This window comes from Acomys russatus, chromosome 23, assembly GCF_903995435.1.
Source record: "Acomys russatus chromosome 23, mAcoRus1.1, whole genome shotgun sequence".
In the NCBI taxonomy this organism is placed as follows: domain Eukaryota; kingdom Metazoa; phylum Chordata; class Mammalia; order Rodentia; family Muridae; genus Acomys; species Acomys russatus.
In genome coordinates, this window is record NC_067159.1 from 32,831,816 (window position 1) to 32,852,823 (window position 21,008).

Here is a 21,008-nt window from a genome sequence, read left to right on the forward strand (position 1 = left end):
CTCTATCTGCTGATGGTGAAGGTCTCTAGACGGCCCTTTTTCTCTGGAGCTGATGAGAGAGAATGACATGCTGAGAATCTGGGTGTCTCTCCTTAACCTGGAAGAGGCCGCTGGCTCACAGTTAGGATGCTCTCAGGTGTGAGAGGCCACACTGGGCTTGAGCCCTACACTCAGCATGGAAAGATGGCTGAAAGTTTTGCAGACAAAGCACTACCTAGTTGGTGAGGAATTCAGTGTGCCTCTGTGCCTCATCCCTCTGTGAGGAGGCTGGGACTCCGGCTCTCACAAGGGTGCAGAAGACACTGAACTCACACAGCTCTAGTTAGGGAATACCGGAGTTTAATCAAAAGTAAAATTCCCACCCTCAAGATTGAGGTCAGGTGCGTTTTCTCACCTAGGTCAACTGGTAGAGTGTTTGTTCATGTTATCCCCATTTACAGTCGGGAGCCCTGCTGCTAAACTGCACAGGCTGCTGTAATGGCGTGCACCAGTTTTGCCCATGGCTAGATCCCAAGCTGTGGTTTTAGCTGAAATCTGGAGATAGACTACCAGGTCGGCCAGCTGCTCACCCAGTTCTCCCACTTCCCAGCAGGCCCAGGACTCCAGCAGGGAGGGAGGTAAACCATGGTCAGACCTTCCCAGACCACATTATCAGAGAGTGATGACTTTCAGGACACTCCTGTGCCAGCCAGTGGTGAGTGGGTCATTTCTGGGAACCCGGCTTTGGAGACGGCTCTCAGATCCCTAAGTGGCACCCATTTCATATCCACAGGAGGTGTGGGTTTTATTGGCTGTGATGCCAAAGCGGTTCCTACCTGCAGGGTCCAGCCTGGGCGGCAGCCAGCCTGCCTGCCTGCCTGCCTGCCTTGGGATGTTTTCCAGCTGTGGGGAGAAATGCGGCTGTTGGGTGTCAGCAGTGTCTGCTGCTCTGACCACCTCTGCTGAGATGCCTCTTTGTCTGAGGTAATTCCTGGGCCCAGGACAGAGACCACAGAGTCATCACATAGGTGTCACTTGAGGCCGTCAGCAATGACCAGGATGGTCAGAATCCAAGGCCACGCAGTATGCTGGAAATGAACCTGGTTTCCAGAGCTAGACTCTGTGCTTTGCCACACTAGCTGCAAGCCCTTGGAAAGGTATTGAGTGTTCCACAACCCCCACCCCACCTTCACCCTACCCTTGCCCCATGCAGTGTCTCATCTATAAGAGCCTAAAAATCACACCTGCCTTAGAGGGGCACTTGGTCAGCTTTAGTTGCCATGACAGGTATGTTCAAATCATAGAATGGCCCAGGGCTGAGCCCTCCAAGCTTGGAAAAGTACTTCCACCATTTTCCGACACAGCCACATCTGAGTGCTGAGCGCAGGCAGGAAAACTGTTTTCAGCACTGCCCTCTAAGCTTTCTGGTTTGGTTTTGGTTTTGGTTTTCGAGACAGGGTTTCTCTGTGTAGCCCTGGCCGTCCTGAAGCTTGCTCTGTAGACCAGGATGACCTTGAACTCGGAGCTCTGCCTGCCTCTGTGCCAGCGCCACCCCCTCCCCCCGAAAGTTCTTGGATTAAAAGCGTGTGCCACCACCACCCGGCTCTGTCCTTCTCTAGAACCTGCTGTCCTGTATTGATTACTCTCCCTCTGTTTACCACTATGTACACTTAGAACCAGTTCTTGGTCTCTCTCTGCTACTTGCTAGCCCTGTGAACTTAAGGAGGTTGCTTAACATCTCCAAGTGGTAGATTGGGGTGACATAGTGCTTCTAGGGTACTTCAGGAAGATGGAGGGATTATGTACCCCAGCCATCAGGGATAAAAAATATTAGAAATGCATTTTGGGAATATCTGCCGATTCTTTACTGGAAAGTAAGAGTTACTTGACTGTACCCATGGATGAAGAAGAAGCGAATGTCACCCTTGCTCCTCCTCCCTCTCTTATAGCAGACTGGAGAAAACTGGATTATATGAAGGAAAGTACTGTGTGCACATCGCTCAGCACAGAGTATCAAAGGATCTCTTGATTTCCCTGCAACTTGGAGCCGGTGTATGGGGGAACCCTACTGCTGCTGTGCTTGCTGGAACTCTTCCCTACCCCTGGTGACCCCTGTTTCTCTTTCCTACCTTAAAAAAAAAAAAAAAAGATTTATTTATTGATTAGATATACAATGTTTTGCCTGCATGTACACCTGTAGGCCAGAAGAGGGCATTAGATCACACTATAGATAGTTGTGAGGCACCATGTGGTTGCTGGGAATTGAACTCAGGACATTTAGAAGAGCAGTTAGTTAGTGCTCTTAACCCCTGAGCCATCTCTCTAGGCCCTCTTTCCTACTTTTTAAGAGGCCTGAGGCTATAATTGTTCTTTAGGTTTCTTGCATCTTTTATTGTGATACAAAGGCACAGGTCTAGACCCATGCTGCCTCCACCATTGTGCCCTTCACATCACTCGACACTTGCCTTCCAGATCCACGTTGTTTTTGTTTTTTCATCCTGTTGTCTATCTTCAGCACACACTCCCCCCAGTGATAGCTGTCCCCACCTCCAGGCCCCTAGAAAATAGCAGAGACTGCAGCTGTGCTATCGATGCTAGAACGGTGTACATGTGTCACTGCATACAATGTCGCTGTGGAAGTCTATCTCAGAGACTGAGGCAGTGGGTCTGTCATTTTCCCCTTTGTGTGTTCTTCACCAGAACATGCTGTTTGCGGGTGAGAAGAGCAGGACTCAGAATGGTAATATTTGTTTCCTGTCTTAGAATTTAACCAAAATGGCAAGACTCAGGCTCTGACAATGTGTGTGTGTATCATGTCATGAATTTCAGACTGAGGACAGCAGGCCACAGGGGCACTGTTGTGGCAGACAGCCTCTGTGTAGCCTGAATCTATGTTGCTTCATTTATACGTGTCGTGGAGATGGTCTGCAGGAGGCAAACCCCTTAGAATTCTGCTCACACATAGTATTGAGACTTCATGTGACTTTTATTTTTGGCCACAAAAATGGACGTAATCTGCGCTGGCTTTAACACACCTACCAGTGCTGCTTGAGCTATCCATCTTGCAAAATATAAGACAAGGCCAGAGCTTAAATTAAAATCCCCAGCCTTCTTATCTCTTTCCCACAGGAAAGCAAATTTGTGTTGAAAACCGTAAAATTAAGAGGAGAGCAAGGATAGCATAATTTAGCAAAAAATTCACAGCCCCAGATTCTGAGCTGTATGGCTGGAGGGACAGGTCAGGAATTAAGAGCCGCTGCCTGCCAACTCGAGTTCCTTAGGCTGCTGTTCTGGAAACAGGAACGGCATGCAGACTCTAGAGATCCTTCCAGAAGATCTCGGCGGTGCTGATGCTAACAACCCTAAGAGAGGATCTCTGCAGATCCCTTGACAATCGCATATCACACTGCTCCGGAGGCTTTCAGTCTAAGGCTCAGAGTAGTCGTTTTAAACAACAGTTGAAGTGTATTCATTTTTTTGCGTTCGGGAAGCCATGGTTTTGTAATATTCTACTTAAAAAAATAATAATAATTTATGGTTTTGTCCCCAACCTGCCCGTCTTCTCTAGCACTTTGAATTCCTTCATTTTAGAGGCCCTTCTTATATATTTAGTAAGTGACCTCATTAACATCTGAAAAGCGCTGGAGTAGTTTTAAACCTTTTATTTGTATACACATAGATGTGTGTGTTAATATGTGTAGAGAAAACTTGTGCGGCTTTGACAATGATGCTGTTCTTAACAAAGGCCAAGGGCTATGTGAGCCATGCAAGGGCTGCCATTAGATAGGACCTGGTCATTACCAGGCAGAAGTATAATTGCCCAACAATTTACAAAGATACATTTTTTTTAGGGCTGGTATAGTAAGCACTTTAGAAATCCTATTATGGTCAAAAAAAAAAGTGTAACCTGCCTTCCTTTCCCGTTTTTTTCTTGTTTGTTTGTTTGTTTTTGGTTTTTTTTTTTTGTTGTTGTTGTTTTTCCACATGAGTTTCCTTTGGGTGCTGGCTATAATGATAGGTGTAAGGCGTGTTAAGGATCACCGGGAAGATTGCTCCTAATTTTCCTGAGGGTAACCTTCACACTGAACCACATCCTTCTGGCCCTTAATTGGTAAAAAGCATCCAGTTCGAAGTGTGCGCCATAGGTGTAGCCACCACAAAGGTGTGTTATGGAGTCCCTTGGCTGCCAGATATATGGCCAGACATTTGGACAGTTCACACCGGGACACACTTCCTTGATTTCTTTTTTTATATGGGTATTTACTTCTTGGGAAGCTCGCTTCACAGTAATCTTAGCCTGGCACAGTACAGGAAAATGTCGCTAATTCAAACTAATTACGGTGAAGGCATGCCTGAACTAGTGAATTCATTACACTCGGTTCCTCTTAGATCTGAGTCTCTCATTACTGTACAGTCTCCACACGGGCATCTTCCCAAGGCTGCTTCAATTAGTAGATGGTTTAAAAATCAGAGCCACCTTTTACATCTGTGTAATCGTGTTACGCTTCCTTTCTTTGGGGGCAATGGGGAAATGTCTTTCTATTTTAATTGTTGTTGTTTTTATTTGTGAATAAGATTGTATGTACTTACCATATGTAACATGGTTTGAAGTGGAGTGGTTAAATCTAGTTCATTAACATATGAATTACTTTATGAAGGTTAACATCCACTCACCAGGTTTTCAAAGAGACAATAGACTAGGGATGGGGTATGGCAGCATATACCACTAAGCTTGGCCTGGTACAAGATGATCTAGGCCAGTCTGGTCTACACAGTCAGCCTATCTCTCATTCCTTCTCATCTCCTGTCTGTCCTTCCCTTCTTCCTTTCTGTGTAAAAACACACACACACACACACACACACACACACACACACACACACACACACTATATTGTCAGTAGCTAGAGTTTGTTTTAAGATGGTCATCCAAATGTTGAGTCTCTCTCAAGTCTTCATTACCCTACTAATTTATTTAGTAATCCCTTTCTTGAACAGGGAAACGTGTATTTATTCTTTATTTTATTTTTGAGATGCCTCTTACTATGTAACCGTGACTGGCCTGGAAGTTACTACGTAGACCAGACTGGCTTGAACTCACAGAGACGTGCCTGCTTCTGCTTCTCAGAGGCTGGGGCAAAAGACATGTGGTGCCACCACACCTGGCTTGGGTGGAGAGAGGACTTGTAACTTTGCCACAATCAAAATGATCACAGATTTTTAAATAAATAACATGAAATAGATAATCTGAATCCTTTTTAAAATTTACTGGTATATTGAATAAAATATGTTTATAAGTTGGACCTGGTGGTGTAAACTGTCTGCGAGACAGAGACAGAAGGCTTGTTGTGAGTTCAAGCACAGCCAGGGTAACTTTGTGAAGCCCTGTCTCAGCATTTAAATATCTCTTGGCTCATGGATCCCCAGCACAAAAGAACAAAGTTTTCTTGTGTGTGTATGTGTAGGTATGTATATATATATCCTTGATATATAACATGTGGTTTTGTTTGTTTTATGTGCCTATGTAGGCATATAGTGGGTCAGCATTAGGGTCTTGTAACCACTCATCTTTTAAGACAAAGCTTTTCAGTGAACATGGACCTCATCATTTGAGCTGGACTGGCTGGCTAGCAAGCCCCAGAATCTGGCTGTCTGGTTTTCCCCAGTGCTAGGATTGCATACGTGCTCCACTACACCAGGTGCTTTATGAGGGAACCAGGTGTCATGCTTACACAGCAAGCAATGTCATCCACTGAGCCATCTTCCCGGCTCCATTGTTTGTGTGCTTGTTTGATTTTGCGATGAGGTCTTTTCTGTAGCCCAGGCTGGCCTTCAATACCCACTCCTTCCGCTTAGACCTTTTGAGTACTGGGGCTACAGGCATAAGTCTTAGTACCCTGCTGAATGTTGTCAATTTAAAGTGTTCTTTCAAGGCGTTATTTTTAATGTTGTGAAATTAGACACAAGATTGACAATTCTTTGGAAGCCAGAGGAGCAGGCGACAACTGAGTAACAGCAAAAGCAGTTGGTCACATCTGACAAAGCAGCAACATGTGAAAAAAGTTGCCAGAGCATGCTTCTGAAAAGACGTGCTAAAGCATTACGGACTTGCAAATTATAAATCTGTGCCTACTATGTTCTTTAGGTTCACAATATTTAATCAATAATTTGTTCAAAGGACAATTTTTTTAATCAAGTGGTCTTTTACAGCTAGATAGAGAATGAATGGAGAGCTTATAGATCACTTTTCGCTCTAGAAGCTCTTTATCAAACAGAAATTAAGGAGGAGATGGGAGTCATGTGCAGAGGTTCAGGTCACAGGAAACACGCTGGCCCGATAACCTCTGCAGGCCACTGAGGAAGCTGCCACCAGCCTCCTTGTGAAACATTCCTGTACTTAAGAGTATTTGCATGGAAATTCTGGCACCTTGGGTAGCCAGGACTACATGGCTCTTGTGTTCCCTTCGTGACTGCCTACTGCTCCTGTGTGACTTTTTTTCCCTGTGGGGTCAGGAGGGAAGAAGAGTCAGGAGGCCATATTAACAATTGGCCTTGTGGTTACTTTGCAGTCAAATAAAGTGCCGGTGGTGCAGCCATCTCACGCGGTCCACCCTCTCACCCCCCTCATCACTTACAGTGACGAGCACTTTTCTCCAGGATCACACCCGTCACACATCCCGTCAGATGTCAACTCCAAGCAAGGTAAGCACCTCTGGCCTGCCCAGGCCTCTGTTGCTAATCCAGCAGCCAGCCTTGACGCCATTCCAGGTATGCGGGTGTCTCTGTCCCATGAGAGTCAAAATGCACCTGAAGATCCATATGGTTGGTCAGCAATTCTTCAGACACCCAAAAAAATGTGTTGCTTTATTTTTTTTTCATGAAACAGAAAATAAACAACAAAAATGCAGAAGAAAAACATGATGCTGTCATGTTGTAAGTGTCATATCTAAAAAGCCTATGATCCATAATACAAACCAGTAGGCTGTGCAAACAGACTAAAAATCTCCATTCTCTGCCATTCATTCACTAGAGTAGTCACAGGGGATTTTTTTTCCAAGCCCCACCCCATGCCCGTCGAAGAAACATGAGCCCCACACTTAATCAATTTTCTCCATCATTAAGCCTTTATCACAAACTATGGCCATAACTCTTGGAGTTTGAGGAAGAGTGGCATGGCTAGCACAGATTTCTCTTTCCTGCTTCACAGGTAGGAAATTGGCTCTTATCTCAGATCTCAGAAATTGAGACCTGATTTCTTTCACCTCCATATTAAGTCTAGAACAGCCCCTCTCCACCAAAAGGAGGAACTTCATAGACTTGCCTTGATACATCTTCCTTAACAGAATAGCTGCATGTGTTCTCCAGGCCTTATTTATTTAGTTATTTATTAGTTTGTTTGTTTGTTTGTTGTTTTTAGAGACAGGGTCTCTCTGTGTATAGCCTTGGCTGTCCTGGACTTGCTTTGTAGACCAGGCTGCCTGCCTGCCTCTGCCTCCTGAGTGCTGGAATTAAAGGCATGTGCCACCACACCCAGCTCCAGGTCATTTTTAAATAATACCAGGGTTATTTGGACAGTGTAATGCTAGGACAGTGGATCAATTGACGCGACTCCCCAGACATCTACTAACTGAATAGCGGGGAGCAGTGTATGCAGCGTGGATGTGGGACCTAAAGATAGTGTGTGTGTCCTAAGCAGAGGACAAGAAGCCAAAAAGCTCAGGTTAAAATGTATAAAACGATTCATTCCATTTAAGATTTTAGACCTTAGTGGACAATAGAGAACTAAAACTGTGGGGAAAAAAGGATCCATGACTTGGGGTGGGAGATGGTGACTACCTGTAAGATGGTGGTGGTCTTAAAAGTTTTGATTAATTAATCAATTTATTAATTAATTTATTAATTTATTAATTAATTAATTAATTTATTTATTTTGCCATGCTGGGAATCAAACTTGGGGCCTTGCAGATTCTAGGCAAATACTCTACCACTGAACCACATCTCCAGCTACTGTTGATATATATATATATATATATATATATATATATATATATATATATATATATATAGATGTGTGTGTGTGTGTGTGTGTGTATGCGCGCGCATGCGCGTGCATATTACAAAAGGAGTAAAGTAGGAATTTTTTGTTTCAAGGGTCATTCTTTTCAGCCTCTTGAAATTTCTTTATTGCGTTATATTTCTACTATTCTGCCCTCTTTTATGTCCCATCATCAGCTTAGACATTATAAATACAAAACCATTATATTTATAACCCATACTTGTATATTTAGATATTATAAGTAATGCATGAAACCATCTCTGCCTAGAGTCAAAGCCACCCAACTTGAGTTTGACTTCTCTGCATTAATAACAAGCTCCACCTGTTCTCCATTTGCAGAAAAATACATGACAGTCTGAATAAAACTGAAATGCTTGCATTTTGCCTGCGGTAAACGGAGGGCCTGGGCAGACCGGTCGCTGGTTCTCTCACCCCAGGGCCCATCCTCTCAGCCAGTCTGGAGGGCAGCGTGCTCTCAGCACAGCTTGTCAGTCTTTCCCTGCACAAGCAACCTTGGGATTCAGCAGGGCTCCAGAAAGCCAAAATGGAAGGCCCAAAAAAACAAAAGAAAGCCCAGAGTGCAGAGGCCAAAGCATGGCACACTTGCATTTTGCCCTCTGACCTGTAGTGGACAACCTCTATTGACGGTCTGAAAAGAGTGGTGTTCTGAGCCCGCTTGTTGTTTTTTACCATTTCCCGCTTAGCCATCAATCACTAGGGCTCTCAGATCCTTGGCAGTTTAACTAGAACACTTAACTTGAACACTTCCTCTTGGACTTGGACTTGAGGAGAGCCCGAGTGTCCCTGTGTAGGCAAGGGAAGACTGTCATCCTGGGAACTGGGCACGCAGCTTAACAACAGAGCATTTGCCTGACACGGGAGATCCCGGGTTTTTTTTGTTTGTTTGTTTGTTTTGTTCTTCTTTTCAATTTGTAGTTAGTGCTGAGGATGGAATAAAGCAAAGAAACAAAGCCAGTGTGACGTCGTCTGTGGCAAATTGGGGAATCTTTGAGCTTTCTCCTGAGGGGCATGATGTAAGCTGGCTAGTGTGGGTCACGATCTCAGAGCAGGTCTGAACCAGAATACATATCTGCAGACTGTATACCAAGATGAGTGGGGGAAAATGGAGATTAAAAGTTCTCAGCTATCAAAAAAAAAAAAAAAAATCCACTAAATGTGTGTTATTAGTTTTATTCATTTAAATTTTATGGTGAAATATTATTTTCTGTGTGCTGCTTGAGCATTTTGAGGGTTTTTTGTTTTTGTTTTGTTTTATTTTGGTTTGGTTTGGTTTTGGTTTTGGTTTTTCGAGACAGGGTTTCTCTGTGTAGTCTTGGCTGTCCTGGACTCACTTTGTAGACCAGGCTGGCCACAAACTCACAGCAATCCGCCTGCCTCTGCCTCCCGAGTGCTGGGATTAAAGGTGTGCGCCACCACTGCCCGGCTGTTTGAGCATTTTGAGACCAGCCATTGTTTAAAAGAACAACACATCGCTCTTGAGTGTTTTTTTTTTTTTTCTGAAGAATTCTAGGATAGTTTATAACCCCCCCCCCCGAAGGCATTTGATTCCCTTTTCTTTAACTCCTGCCCCTCTTCTTCCTCAATTTGTATAACTGTTTTCTCACTTCTCTAGGCATGGTTAAAGAGAGGACTAGTAGTGTGAGCTTTCTTTAGTCTTTGTTTCCTTTTTTTTTTTTTTTTTTAACAAATTGTGACTACTGCCCAGTCTATTCCAGCTACTATTTCTAGTTGTTTTAGTGTAGAGACCTTGGTTTTAATTAACATTTGTCCAGAGCTTCATGTCCTTCATCATCATGTACCTCTGGGGACACGTAAACTCTGGTTTGAAAATGCTCATTTACGTAACAGTGAGTTTATATAATTTCAGCCCCCCCCCATCTCAACAAACTTATTCTGTTGCTTTAATGTTTTGCTTTCCTCAGTGTGTATCATGTAGCTCAGGTAGAGACCAGAGTCACTGATGTTCCCAGTAGGCTAGTCAGCTTTACTAGTGGCGGGGAAAGCAACACTATTATGTCCAATACAGTAGCCATAGGCAGAAAGACCCAGAAAACAGAAACTGTCTTTGGAAACCGTTCTCATTTTGTAAGTAGTAAAATCCACCTTTCTAATGCTCTAAGTTGGTCTGACCTGACTTTGGTCAGGGAGAAGGTTGTTAGTTTTTTTAACTTGAACCTCCCAGAAGACCCTGAGATTCGAGGATTTGGGAATCTTAGGGTTAGGGAACAAGCAACAAGTTGAAAAACTTGTCAAAAGTCCTGAGGCATCTACCTCAGCCCACCCCTGCCCTTTTCCAGAAACAAAGAAACAAAAAATGTTCCCAGGGAAAACAAATTTGAGGAGCCATTGGGATGGGATCAAAGGAAATTTTTTTTAAAAATTATAGGAGATTTGAAGTGATTTTGAAAACAGCAAAATGTCTATTGACCTGAGATAAGAGCCATATTGAGTGTGACACGAGGGGCATTCGGCTCCATGCTGCTCTGTGTAAGAACCAAGAGGTGGTCCTATTAGCACAAGCGAAAGGCAGCAGGAAGGCTAGCGTCCTCTCACGCCAAAGTCCTTTGGCATCTTAAGATCCAATGTGAAGTCCATGCGCACGTTAGGTAGTAAAATTTCACACTATTTAAAGAGCCTCTGCCATGTGCTCATCTGGTTCCGCATAGTAACTAGTGTATTTACGGTCAATGCCTGGTAAGCCTATAAAATGATTCTCAGCCTTCCTAATGCTGCCGCCCTTTAATACAGTTCCTCGGGTAGTGGTGACCATCAACCGCACAATTATTTTCCTTGTTACTTTGTAACCATAATCTTGCTACTGTTATGATTCGTGTGTAAATATCTGATATGCGGGGTATCCCATATGCAGCCTCCGATAGGGACATGACGCACAGGTTGAGAACCATTGCCCTACATGGAAATAGTCTTTTGAAGCTGTGGTCATTTCTATGTAGCAACTTGCCTAGCGCTTTTCAGAAACACCTCTCCCAGTACATTAAATTTCTTATTTTACATATTGTGCATTTGTCCTGTCAGTTTTGTTCCCCCCACCCTCCCCCTTTGTATTCAAGGTACGGTCTAAAAAAGGATGTCATCTGGGACTAGGATTAGGTGGGTTTCACAGTTACAAGACACTGGGCTCCCAGGAGAACTCAACCCTGAGAAACAATTTGGTGGCATTCCCCTTTGCCGGAGAGTACAACTAATACGGAGCAGCGTGACCTTGGAGCCCAGAGGACTGGAGTTGATGAGGAGCTTAGAGGGAGCTGAAATGGCAGCAGAGAACAAATGAATCATATCAAGTGTGACCACTGTGGGTCTGAAGATGATTCCTAATTAATCTTTGATCCTCTGAGGTATCACATTTCCCAAATCTATGTGTCCATAAGGGACCTGATGAAAATGGCAATTTACCTAATCTTTGAGCCCCGTGGCAGGCCATCTTCTTATGGAGGCCTGTCATTTTCTTCTACACAAAAACACTTGCCTACCACTCTCTTCCAATGGAAATAATGAGGGCAGAATAAATCAAAAGACGATTCAGATGGCTGTTTTCTTGGAAGGGTAAACATCCCTGCATGGCTTTCCCCAGCTACAACTGTCCATGTGAAGACCCTGTTCCCTCAGATGTTGAAATCCTGTGAAAGACTTATGTCCATTCACTAGATCTGATGGACAGTTCCTTTTTATTTGTTTTTGTTTTGTTTTTTGTTTTTGTTTTTGTCTTTTTGAGACAGGGTCTCTCTTTTCTAGCCTTAGCTATCCTAGACTCACTTTATAGACCAGGCTGGCCTTGAACTCACAGCAATCCGCCTGCCTCTGCCTCCCAAGTGCTGGGATTAAAGGCGTGAACCACCATGCCCAGCTGATGGACAGTTTCTATTCTGAAAATTCCAGTGACATGAAATGTCTTCTGCTTTTTCTCTTGCCCTTCTGCATGTCTGTCTTGTGAATATAAACGCGACTCCTTTTCTGTTCCTTTTAACAGCCATGTCAAGACACCCTCCAGCTCCCGAAATCCCAACCTTTTACCCCCTGTCTCCGGGCGGCGTTGGACAAATCACCCCACCCCTTGGCTGGTAAGAGCCCATATCCGTTCATACAACCTTCTATGCAGTGTTTGGACACGTGTCTTTCCATTTACCATTCACGGAAAGCGGTTCTGTGTGTGGTTGCATTTGTGGAATGGAGAAGATTTTACAGCAACAAGCAAGGTGCTAACTTTATTTCATTTCAATTTGAAAGATTAAAAAAAAAGCATACAGACTTTGAAATGGATTGAATCCGTCCACTAATATGTGTAGAAAATGACTGCATCACATTTGCTTTGAAGCTTATAGTTTTATGGATTCAATTTGTGGCTTTGGGCATTCGCTCTGCCATATGAAGCTGGGCCTCAGTGGGGGCTTTTTCTCTTCCGGATTTTTTTTTTTTTTTACAACTCATAGTTTTGAAACATGAACTTAGAGTTATTGGATGTCTACTTTTGCTTCTAAGTGATCAAGTAAGGCAAATAACACAGAACTAAGGAGCAATCAACAGAGCACAGGTGTCTTTCGAATGTTAACAAGCACCCACCCAAGCTCATTCTGGAGGCACAACAATCATATTTAGGCGCTTGGGTTCCTTCAGACTTCAGATGCTAACGTGAGCTCCAGAAACATTCCTGCTGCTGCTGCAGCTGCCGCCCACTCAGTTTTTGTTGGTTTGTTTGATTGGGGTTTTTTGTTTTGTTTTGTTTTCTTGTTTGTTTTGTTTTGTTTTTATGAAAGTAAAGGAAGATCATGATGAGAAAAATAAATCTGGCCCATGTGGGTGACGTCACAAAGCTTTGTCCTCCAGCTCCATGCCCCGCCCTCCCCGCTCCCCAGTCCCTGTTGTTGAAGTGTTGCTGCTACTGCCATTCTCCTGGTTCTCTATTCAGTATGCTCTCCCTACAGCCCCCACACCACTGCGTGACCTCTACACCCAGGCATTCTGGCATGTTCTCCAGCAAAGCCAGAGCTCCCACACCCTCCCTCTTTGTCATGAAGTCTCTCAGGGTTTAATTGATTGTGTGTATACTTGAGCCCTAGCTCAATTATTCTGTCTGAACTCACCTACTCGGGGAGCAATCTGCCTGTGCCATCACTGGCAGCTAGAAATAGACTGTAAAGAAAGACATGAGAGAAGAGAGGGGGAAGAGGGAGCTCTCAGGGAGGAGCGAAGTAATCGCAGTGAACCGGTCTTTGATTTCTTCACTCTAACAGGCATATATAAGGGGGAGGAGAGGCACAGTGTCTCTGAAATGTTTATTTATTTTTATGTAAATAGAACAGTCGGTGCCCTTTCTATTTCTAAATTCTCAAAGGTTTGGATGAAGGCTTGGCTAAGCTGCTTCTCTAAAGGGACAGTTTGCCATTCTATGGGCTGCATTATATTCAATAAGCATCTTTAAGTCCTACTTTGCATTAAAGGTGTCGGATGGGGGGAAAGGATAAAAGAATCATTGATGGGCTAGCTTGTGTTCTGAGCTGAGGGAGGGAAGGTTTTCTTGAAGGCACACGGGTGCTTTGATGGGTGAAATGTGGGAGGGTGAGGAAGGGAAACAGTCCCGCGTTGTAAAAATGCTGGGGTTGCTGCCTTCTGGTACCTGTCCCTCCTGTCACCAAACTCTTACTGCTAGTTTGTAACTCGTGTTTTGTCATTGATGGGTTCCTCTCTTCTGTGACCTCAGGCAAGGTCAGCCTGTATATCCCATCACGGGTGGATTCAGGCAACCCTACCCATCCTCACTGTCAGGCGACACTTCCATGTCCAGGTAGGTGGAGGTGGACCGGCCAGGTCGATCCCCCTGCTCGCATTGTGCGCACCCCCCCGCCCCGCTTGCCTCTGGGCTGGCTGGCTAGGAGCCTCATAACCCAGCCCCCGTGCGCGTGTGTCTGTGCAGTGTGCCTGGCTCCCACACTAGGTGTCACAATGACTCCAGGGCACCAGCCATACCAGGAAACACTGCGACTCCAGAGTTCGCTGCCACCTACCTGTGGGGTGGCAAATATCCTCAATGTGGGCTTGAGAAGACAACCTTGGTTGATGTAGATCATGCTGGGGGCGGGTGGCCTGAGAGGGAGCCATGAAAATGAGTTGAGTTTGAGTTGTACAGTTGCTCCCTTTTGTGGAAACCTCAATCAGTTTAAAATGGCAGTACTTGAAAACAGCCCCCATAGGCCAGCCAGATCCTCCCTCGACTGGCCCTCTGTTTTTGCAGGGGAAGGGGACAGTAACCACAAGCCGTCCAGCTGTGACTGTGACGGCAGCGTGTACATCCTAGTGTGTGAATCAGGCCCTGTGTGGACATGTTTTCGCAAGTGAAGCCCTCTGGGGCTGTTCTGTGTGGCGCTTCTGCTTCTGGAGGGGATGCCTTCTGTGGCCTGTGCTTGATGTACCCAATGTACACACAGCTTTGTGCTGTATCATCTGTGTGTGCCCATGGCTTTCTCAAGGAAGCCAGTGTGTTACTGTGCTGGAAGTCAAATGGTGAGATATTAGCTGGTTGTGAATCTGTCTTTTTTTTTCTTTCTTTCTTTCTTTCTTTTTTTTTTTTAATGTGGATTGGATGTTTATAGTTTGTGTGGTAAATTTCAGCTTCAATATATATATATGTATATATTCTTTGTTCAGTGAAGTATAAGTCTAGATGCCTAAGGTGGTTAATATTTCTCATTTTTATAGTTTTTAAAACAGAGCTGAAGACAAAGATTGCCTCATAGGTACATAGCCACCGTCAAGCACCATATATCTTAGCAGGGCATTGTTATTTGGTCAAATGTTTGTATTTTCGTCTCCTTAATAATTAAGACGTTTGTTTCCGAAACCCTAGGTACCCTAGCAGAGGTCCTTTTCTCCTTTCCTAATGAGGGGCTCTGGGAAGGACCACAGAACATTTTCCTTGTGGAATTAAGCGTTCACTCTAAAACAGATCGGAAAAAGGAAATCTCCAAGGCATATCCAAATTTACCCAGTGTTTGCTGAGATGCGCCATTGGGTTTTTTTTTTTTTTTTTTTTTTTTTTTTTTTCCTAGTAGGGTAGGTTTCTTCCTTCACAATGGCTGGCAGGAGATGGGCTGCCTTTTTGAGTGCTGCATACCCATGCCCAGGAGAAAGTCAACAGGAGGCGGAGATGCTTGAGCACAGAATCTCCCTCCCTTTAATTTAACCCTTGCCCTTAGTTCCAGACTCCGCCCCTCCCCAAACCCCATCTCCCAAACTTTACTGCTGGGCAGAAGATAATCTCACAAAGGAGGGGCCAAGAAGGCTCTTCCTGTCCTTTGTCTCAGTTGTCCCCTTCTGACGTCAACTCAACAGCCAGCAATATGAGAGAGCATTACTCTTCGTGTGCAATTTTTGAAATGCTATATCTTTGGTTGAATCTTAATAAAATACCACATTTCCAGTCATTCCTCTTATCGAAATTTTTGTTGGAAAGTTGCTTTGCAAGGAAACTGATTCAGCGTCCCCTAATCTTGTGTCTGCTGCCCTCCCGAGGAAGGATGCCAGTTTGAAAACCTACAGGGAATAATTATATTTTTCCCAGCTGAATTCAGAAAGAAAAAAAAAACCAGTTGTTACTCCAGACCATAGTTAATGCTCAGGTGCACACAGACATATCTTCACCCATAGCTGATCACAATCAGTGAGTTGCCTTCTCATTCTACCTAGGTTTGGCCATAACAGCCAGAAGTGCATATTGTTTCCCTCTCTCTGTATAGGTTTTCCCATCATATGATTCCTGGTCCTCCTGGCCCCCACACAACTGGCATCCCTCATCCAGCTATTGTAACGCCTCAGGTCAAACAGGAGCACCCCCACACTGACAGCGACCTAATGCATGTGTAAGTAGAGCACCCCCCCTCCATACACACACCTCGTTTCTCTGAGCCTCCTCTTCTGTTGTGAAATTCCATGTAGCTTGGCCTGGAAGGTTCTGTCCCTGAGGGCAGGGACTTGATTCTGAGTCTGTAAAGGACCGTGAGACTAAAAGTTCATGGGCACTCACCAGAATGGAGCAATGTCCTGCATGTAGCTGCAAGGAATTCTGAACTATAGGCCACTTACCACACAAGACTTTCCTTTAGTGAAGTAAAACAGGGTGGCGGGCTCAGTGCACACTATTCTGCAAATACAGTGCCCAGGTTGGAGTCCTCAACAGCAAAGGAATCCAAGAAAATTGTGGCCATCTGCAACCAAATTCCCTATTGGGCCAGCATTGACTCAAACTTTCAGAGCCAGGCTATATTAGCTTGTCTTGGAAGAATAAGAAACAGTTCCTCTTATTTAGAATTTGTGGATGTGAAGGATAGGGCAACAGTGTTGACAGCCCATAAAGCTCCTGAAAACATATTCAAAGGAGACTCTTTTTTTGGCAAGAAGGTTCAAAATCTCATTCGGGCTAGGGAGCATGGGCAGTCGTAAAGAGCTTTGCATTGTATGAATAAAGATTTGGGCTTGGTCCTTAGTAGCCATGTAAAAAGAGCCAGGTGTGGTGGCATGTGGCTGTAATGCCACCACTAGGGAGGCAGAGATAAGAGGAACCCTGGGATCTGCTGCCAGGCCAATGAAAGACCCCTTCTAAGCTTTCTAAACAAACAACCAAGATTGATGTCAACTGAAGATCAATACCCAAGGTTGACTTCTGACACACACATGCACGCGCGTGCACACGTGCACACACACACACACAAACACACACACACACACACACACACACACACACACACGCATGCACAGGCGCGTTTTGCTTTTCAACATGTCTTTCAATCCCCATCCCCAAAAGTAAACATCCACCGCACTAGAAGATCACCCATACTTGGTGTCCAACTTGTTTGGGGCTAACCTAGTGCCTCAGCTTTGGGGCCCTAGATGGAGCTTTCTCAAGAGTAAAGGGACCGTATTCACAGTGTCACTGTGTAAATGAAGAAATCCTGTGGTTGAGTTGTTTGCAACTTGGGTTTTCATCAGATGAGCCTCACACACTGTTCTTCGAGGCCGAAGGTGTCCCTGGGGCTTGCAGAGAGCTGGGAGGGTCATCCTCACATTTGGCAACGGGAACCGATGTTCTCTCGCTTCCTGACCCTTCTGCCCCCTTCCCCAACCACCACCACCTTTTAGGAAGCCTCAGCATGAACAGAGAAAGGAGCAGGAGCCAAAAAGACCTCACATTAAGAAGCCTCTGAACGCTTTCATGTTATACATGAAAGAAATGAGAGCGAACGTCGTAGCAGAGTGTACGCTAAAGGAGAGTGCAGCTATCAACCAGATCCTGGGCAGAAGGGTAAGTAAAGGATCACAATGATTATGGCTCCCATAGCATGGCTTCTTTAAAATGTACTGAGATTTAGTTACCTATCGTGTGTGTGTGTGTGCGTGTGTGACAATTTTGACTATATTTGGAACATAGATAACTGATTTTATCACCATTCTTTAAACAATACTTATCAAATATCTTTGTCTGTAATGATGCTTGGTACTCGTTACTGAATAAAACAGCCATGGCCCTTACCTTCCTGGAGTGTGGTGTTTTGTGACCAGATATAGACATTAGCCAAATAAGGTTACCTGGTAAAATTAAAATCTGTAGTAAATACTGTGGGTGTAATTAGCAAGACTATCTAAGAATAAACAGCAGGGCCAGCAAAGACTGGTCTAAGGGCATTGCATTTATGGTCAGACCTGAGAGACTGGTTAGTAGGTGGATGGACACTTGGAGGCGCGGAGGACTCCCTAAACCCACAGAAGGAGCTACAGCGGAACTTCCGGGAAACTACCGGAAGCCCCACCTCCCCTCCCCAGACAGAAGCAGTGCTGTCTGTCCTGCTCTGAGACTCCACAAGCGCATTAGGAGCAAAAGAAGTCACGTGTCTAGTGATGCGCTCTGCAGCTTAAAGCCAATGTGTGGCATTTTTCTGGCTTGTCCTCTTCCCTTGCTCCTTCTTTAGCTGTGCTGTTTTATTTCTTAGCCCTTGTCATATACGAAGGTCCTAGACTATATCCAGGTTATAGGCAGGTTAAAATTCTTTCTCCAACAACTATTCAAAAGACTAACTGTTCCTTCTGAGTGCTTTTCCACCGGACTAAAACGCTCTCAGCTTGGTATCTGTAGAGCTGTAGGGCCAACTCAAATTCACCTAAATCAAAAGTTACATATTTACTGGCATTGTGTTACAACTTAGCAAAATGCTTCATCTTTGTGCACCAGTGCTCACCACATGTGTGCAGCCGCTTCTTAGTTTGTAACTCCAGTATATGTGTTTTGGCTCCCGCCAAGTTCAGACAAGGTGAGAGGCCTCTAACCACCTTTGGGAAACACAGAGAGAATTATGTGTTAGCTACCATTGATGACACTCCCTTACTGTGCTCCTAACTCAATATATTGGAACATTCATAAGACATTTAGGAAGCCAGCAGCCAACCCAGAATATAGAAGCAAGCCTTGAGTTACCTGTTCCCACCGGGAGCCTCAACCCATTGCCAGCTCCCATCTGTGAGACACTCGGGCTCTTGAGGGCAGGGCACAGCGGCAGATTATAGTCTTTGCTGTTCTGAGTGCGATGCCCTATCTCCCTATGGGTTCTTAAACACTTAATAATGATAATTACAGTAATTCCCTAGCCAGATCTCAGCAGAGGGGTGAGTCTATCAGCTTTTGAAGGGCTCCACCTTAAAAGCCCAAAGGCTGGTGACCACTTTCTCTATCTTTCTAAACCAAGAGAGCAGGCGCAAAGAGGGCTTGACGGTTTATTTTTTATGCCAGCTCAAATGCCTCTCTTAGATTTTTCTTTTTTCTTTTTCTTTTTCTTTTTTTCTTTTCTTTTTTTTTTTTACTTTTTTCCTTTTTTCATCTCTGAGTCAGATGCCTTCTGGGCCTGCAGCAGGAATTATTTTCCTGCTCAAGAGGGTAAGAATATGATCTCTGAGGTATGCTTCCTATTTTTAATGCACATTTCCAACAATTGCTACTTTCTCAGCTCCCTGAATGGTCCCCAGATCCAAGCATGTGTGTCTTAAAGGATGGTTCTCATTTGAGGTCTCTCTCTGTCTTTGATTTAGACACCTGTTTCTATTTATAGGCCCCTGGCTCTCTGATTAAGATCAGGTTTTCTGTACTTTGAGCACTCCCCTCTGGCGGAGCGGTGCTTACCGGCTCTTTAAAGTTCTGGCTTTAAAAATCATGAAGTTTTACACTAGCGTGATTAGACTGCTTAAAAGTGGATGTTAAATCCATCCTGGAACATTTTTATCTCTTGATTTCTTTTTTTTTAATTTAACCTTTACTGCCTCTAAAATAGAAATGCCCATTCATATAAATGAATCAAAGTTTTCTTAACATATATCATAAATAGCATTGGCACAAATCTTATTTCAAAACAACCTGACTTGCCAGGCTATTGGTAGAAGTCTGCTTGCTACAGATCTGCTACAGCTTGACTGTTAGAATGCCTTAGCAGTTTCTTAAAAGTGAACAAATGTTTCCCCTACAGCTTGGCATTTTAAACAATAAAATTTGATTTTTCTAATGTGCATTTTCAGTAGTCAAAGAGTAAGGAAAATGCTTTTTTAGTCTTATTTTTTCTTCCTGTGTTTCTGAAGCCCCTGAAATGTAGACCATCTCTCTACTTTTTACAATTTTTTTTTTTTTGTCTTCAATGCAAAACTCCAATATTGCTGTGGAACCTACTGTGTTAGTCTGCTGAATGATCTCTGATTTGTGAGCATGTGTTGATGCTTTGAGTATTAGGAATTATCAGGGACTCCAAGCACTACAAGCTCCTGTCTTCCCTCCTAATTGCTTTGTCCTGCACAATACATACCTGGCAGTTTGGGTAAAAGATCCATGCTGGATTGCTTTCTTTGGAGTTCAATTTTTGTTTACCATTCTAGATTTTTCTCAGGTTACAATGCCTTCCTAAGCTACATACAAGTATGCCAACATCTTCCTGTCATACAAGGCAAGGGCAAGGGTCTTGCCAGATGAGTAGAGGGACAGATTTAAAAGAGGCATAATTCTTGTCTTTGTCTTTTGACTTTTTCCTCTCTTCACCCAGCTTAGTGATATTTTCCATTCTGACAGTCACATGTATTTATCATGAAAGTTAATAAATGTCAACCAATGATCAGGGATTTGTTAATATACATATATAGAAATAAATATTTTACAGATGCATGCATACATATATACATATGTATGCATATATGTGCATGTGTGCATATAGTGTCCAGCTTTTGCCATATTTCCCTACTAGTTTTTTTTTTTTTAAACAAAAGTGTATTACTATGGGCCAGCAAGATGGCTTAGCAGGTAAAGATGTTTGCCACAAAGCCTGACGACCTGAGTTTGATCCCTGAGAACCACATATTGGAAGAAAAGAATCAATTCACATAAGTTGTCTTTAAACTTCCACATGTGTGCTGTTGTATGTGTGCCTACGAACACACACATGTACACACACACACATGCGTACAAACACAAAGTATACCAATATAATAGAAACATTTTAAAAGCATATCACTTGTTTTGCCTTTTATGCTCACATCAAATCCCTTTACCTTTACATTCTACACCTCTAGTTTAAAAATAAACAACAACAAAACCATCTGCCTGATCCAACACCAAGGGCTCATGTCAAAGGGGTTTTCAAAGGGTACAAGCGTGGCTCCCACCAGCCTTTGGGTGCTGCTGTCATGGCAGCAAGGTGCCAGGAGCTCTGTGAGGTTGGCTCCCTCGACGTTCCCTTGTCCTATTAGAGCAGGAGGCATTCCTGTTTTCTGTAGCAAGGATGCTGAGCCACATTTTCCAGTCCAAGCCCAACCTTGGTGAGATCTTGTTCTTTTATCAGCCTTTCTTCCTCCTTTCTCCATTCTTCCCCTTCCCCAACCACCTACAACTTTTTTTTTTTTTTTTTTTTTTTTTTTTTTTTTT

General features: G+C 43.9%; 1 protein-coding gene across 4 annotated transcripts in view; it reads left to right on the forward strand.

Moving 5' to 3' along the window:
- The window catches only part of Lef1 (lymphoid enhancer binding factor 1), a 115,832-nt gene that overhangs the window by 71,341 nt on the left and 23,483 nt on the right, over positions 1–21,008 (forward strand). For 2 of the 4 annotated variants that reach the window (XM_051165450.1, XM_051165449.1), the window contains exons 4-8: positions 6,546–6,678; positions 12,042–12,132; positions 13,770–13,853; positions 15,802–15,924; positions 17,201–17,363. In XM_051165450.1, the coding sequence (XP_051021407.1) occupies positions 6,546–6,678; positions 12,042–12,132; positions 13,770–13,853; positions 15,802–15,924; positions 17,201–17,363 (594 nt within the window). The remainder of the gene's footprint in view (positions 1–6,545; positions 6,679–12,041; positions 12,133–13,769; positions 13,854–15,801; positions 15,925–17,200; positions 17,364–21,008) is intronic. The other 2 variants (XM_051165452.1, XM_051165451.1) reach the window with 1 other exon arrangement.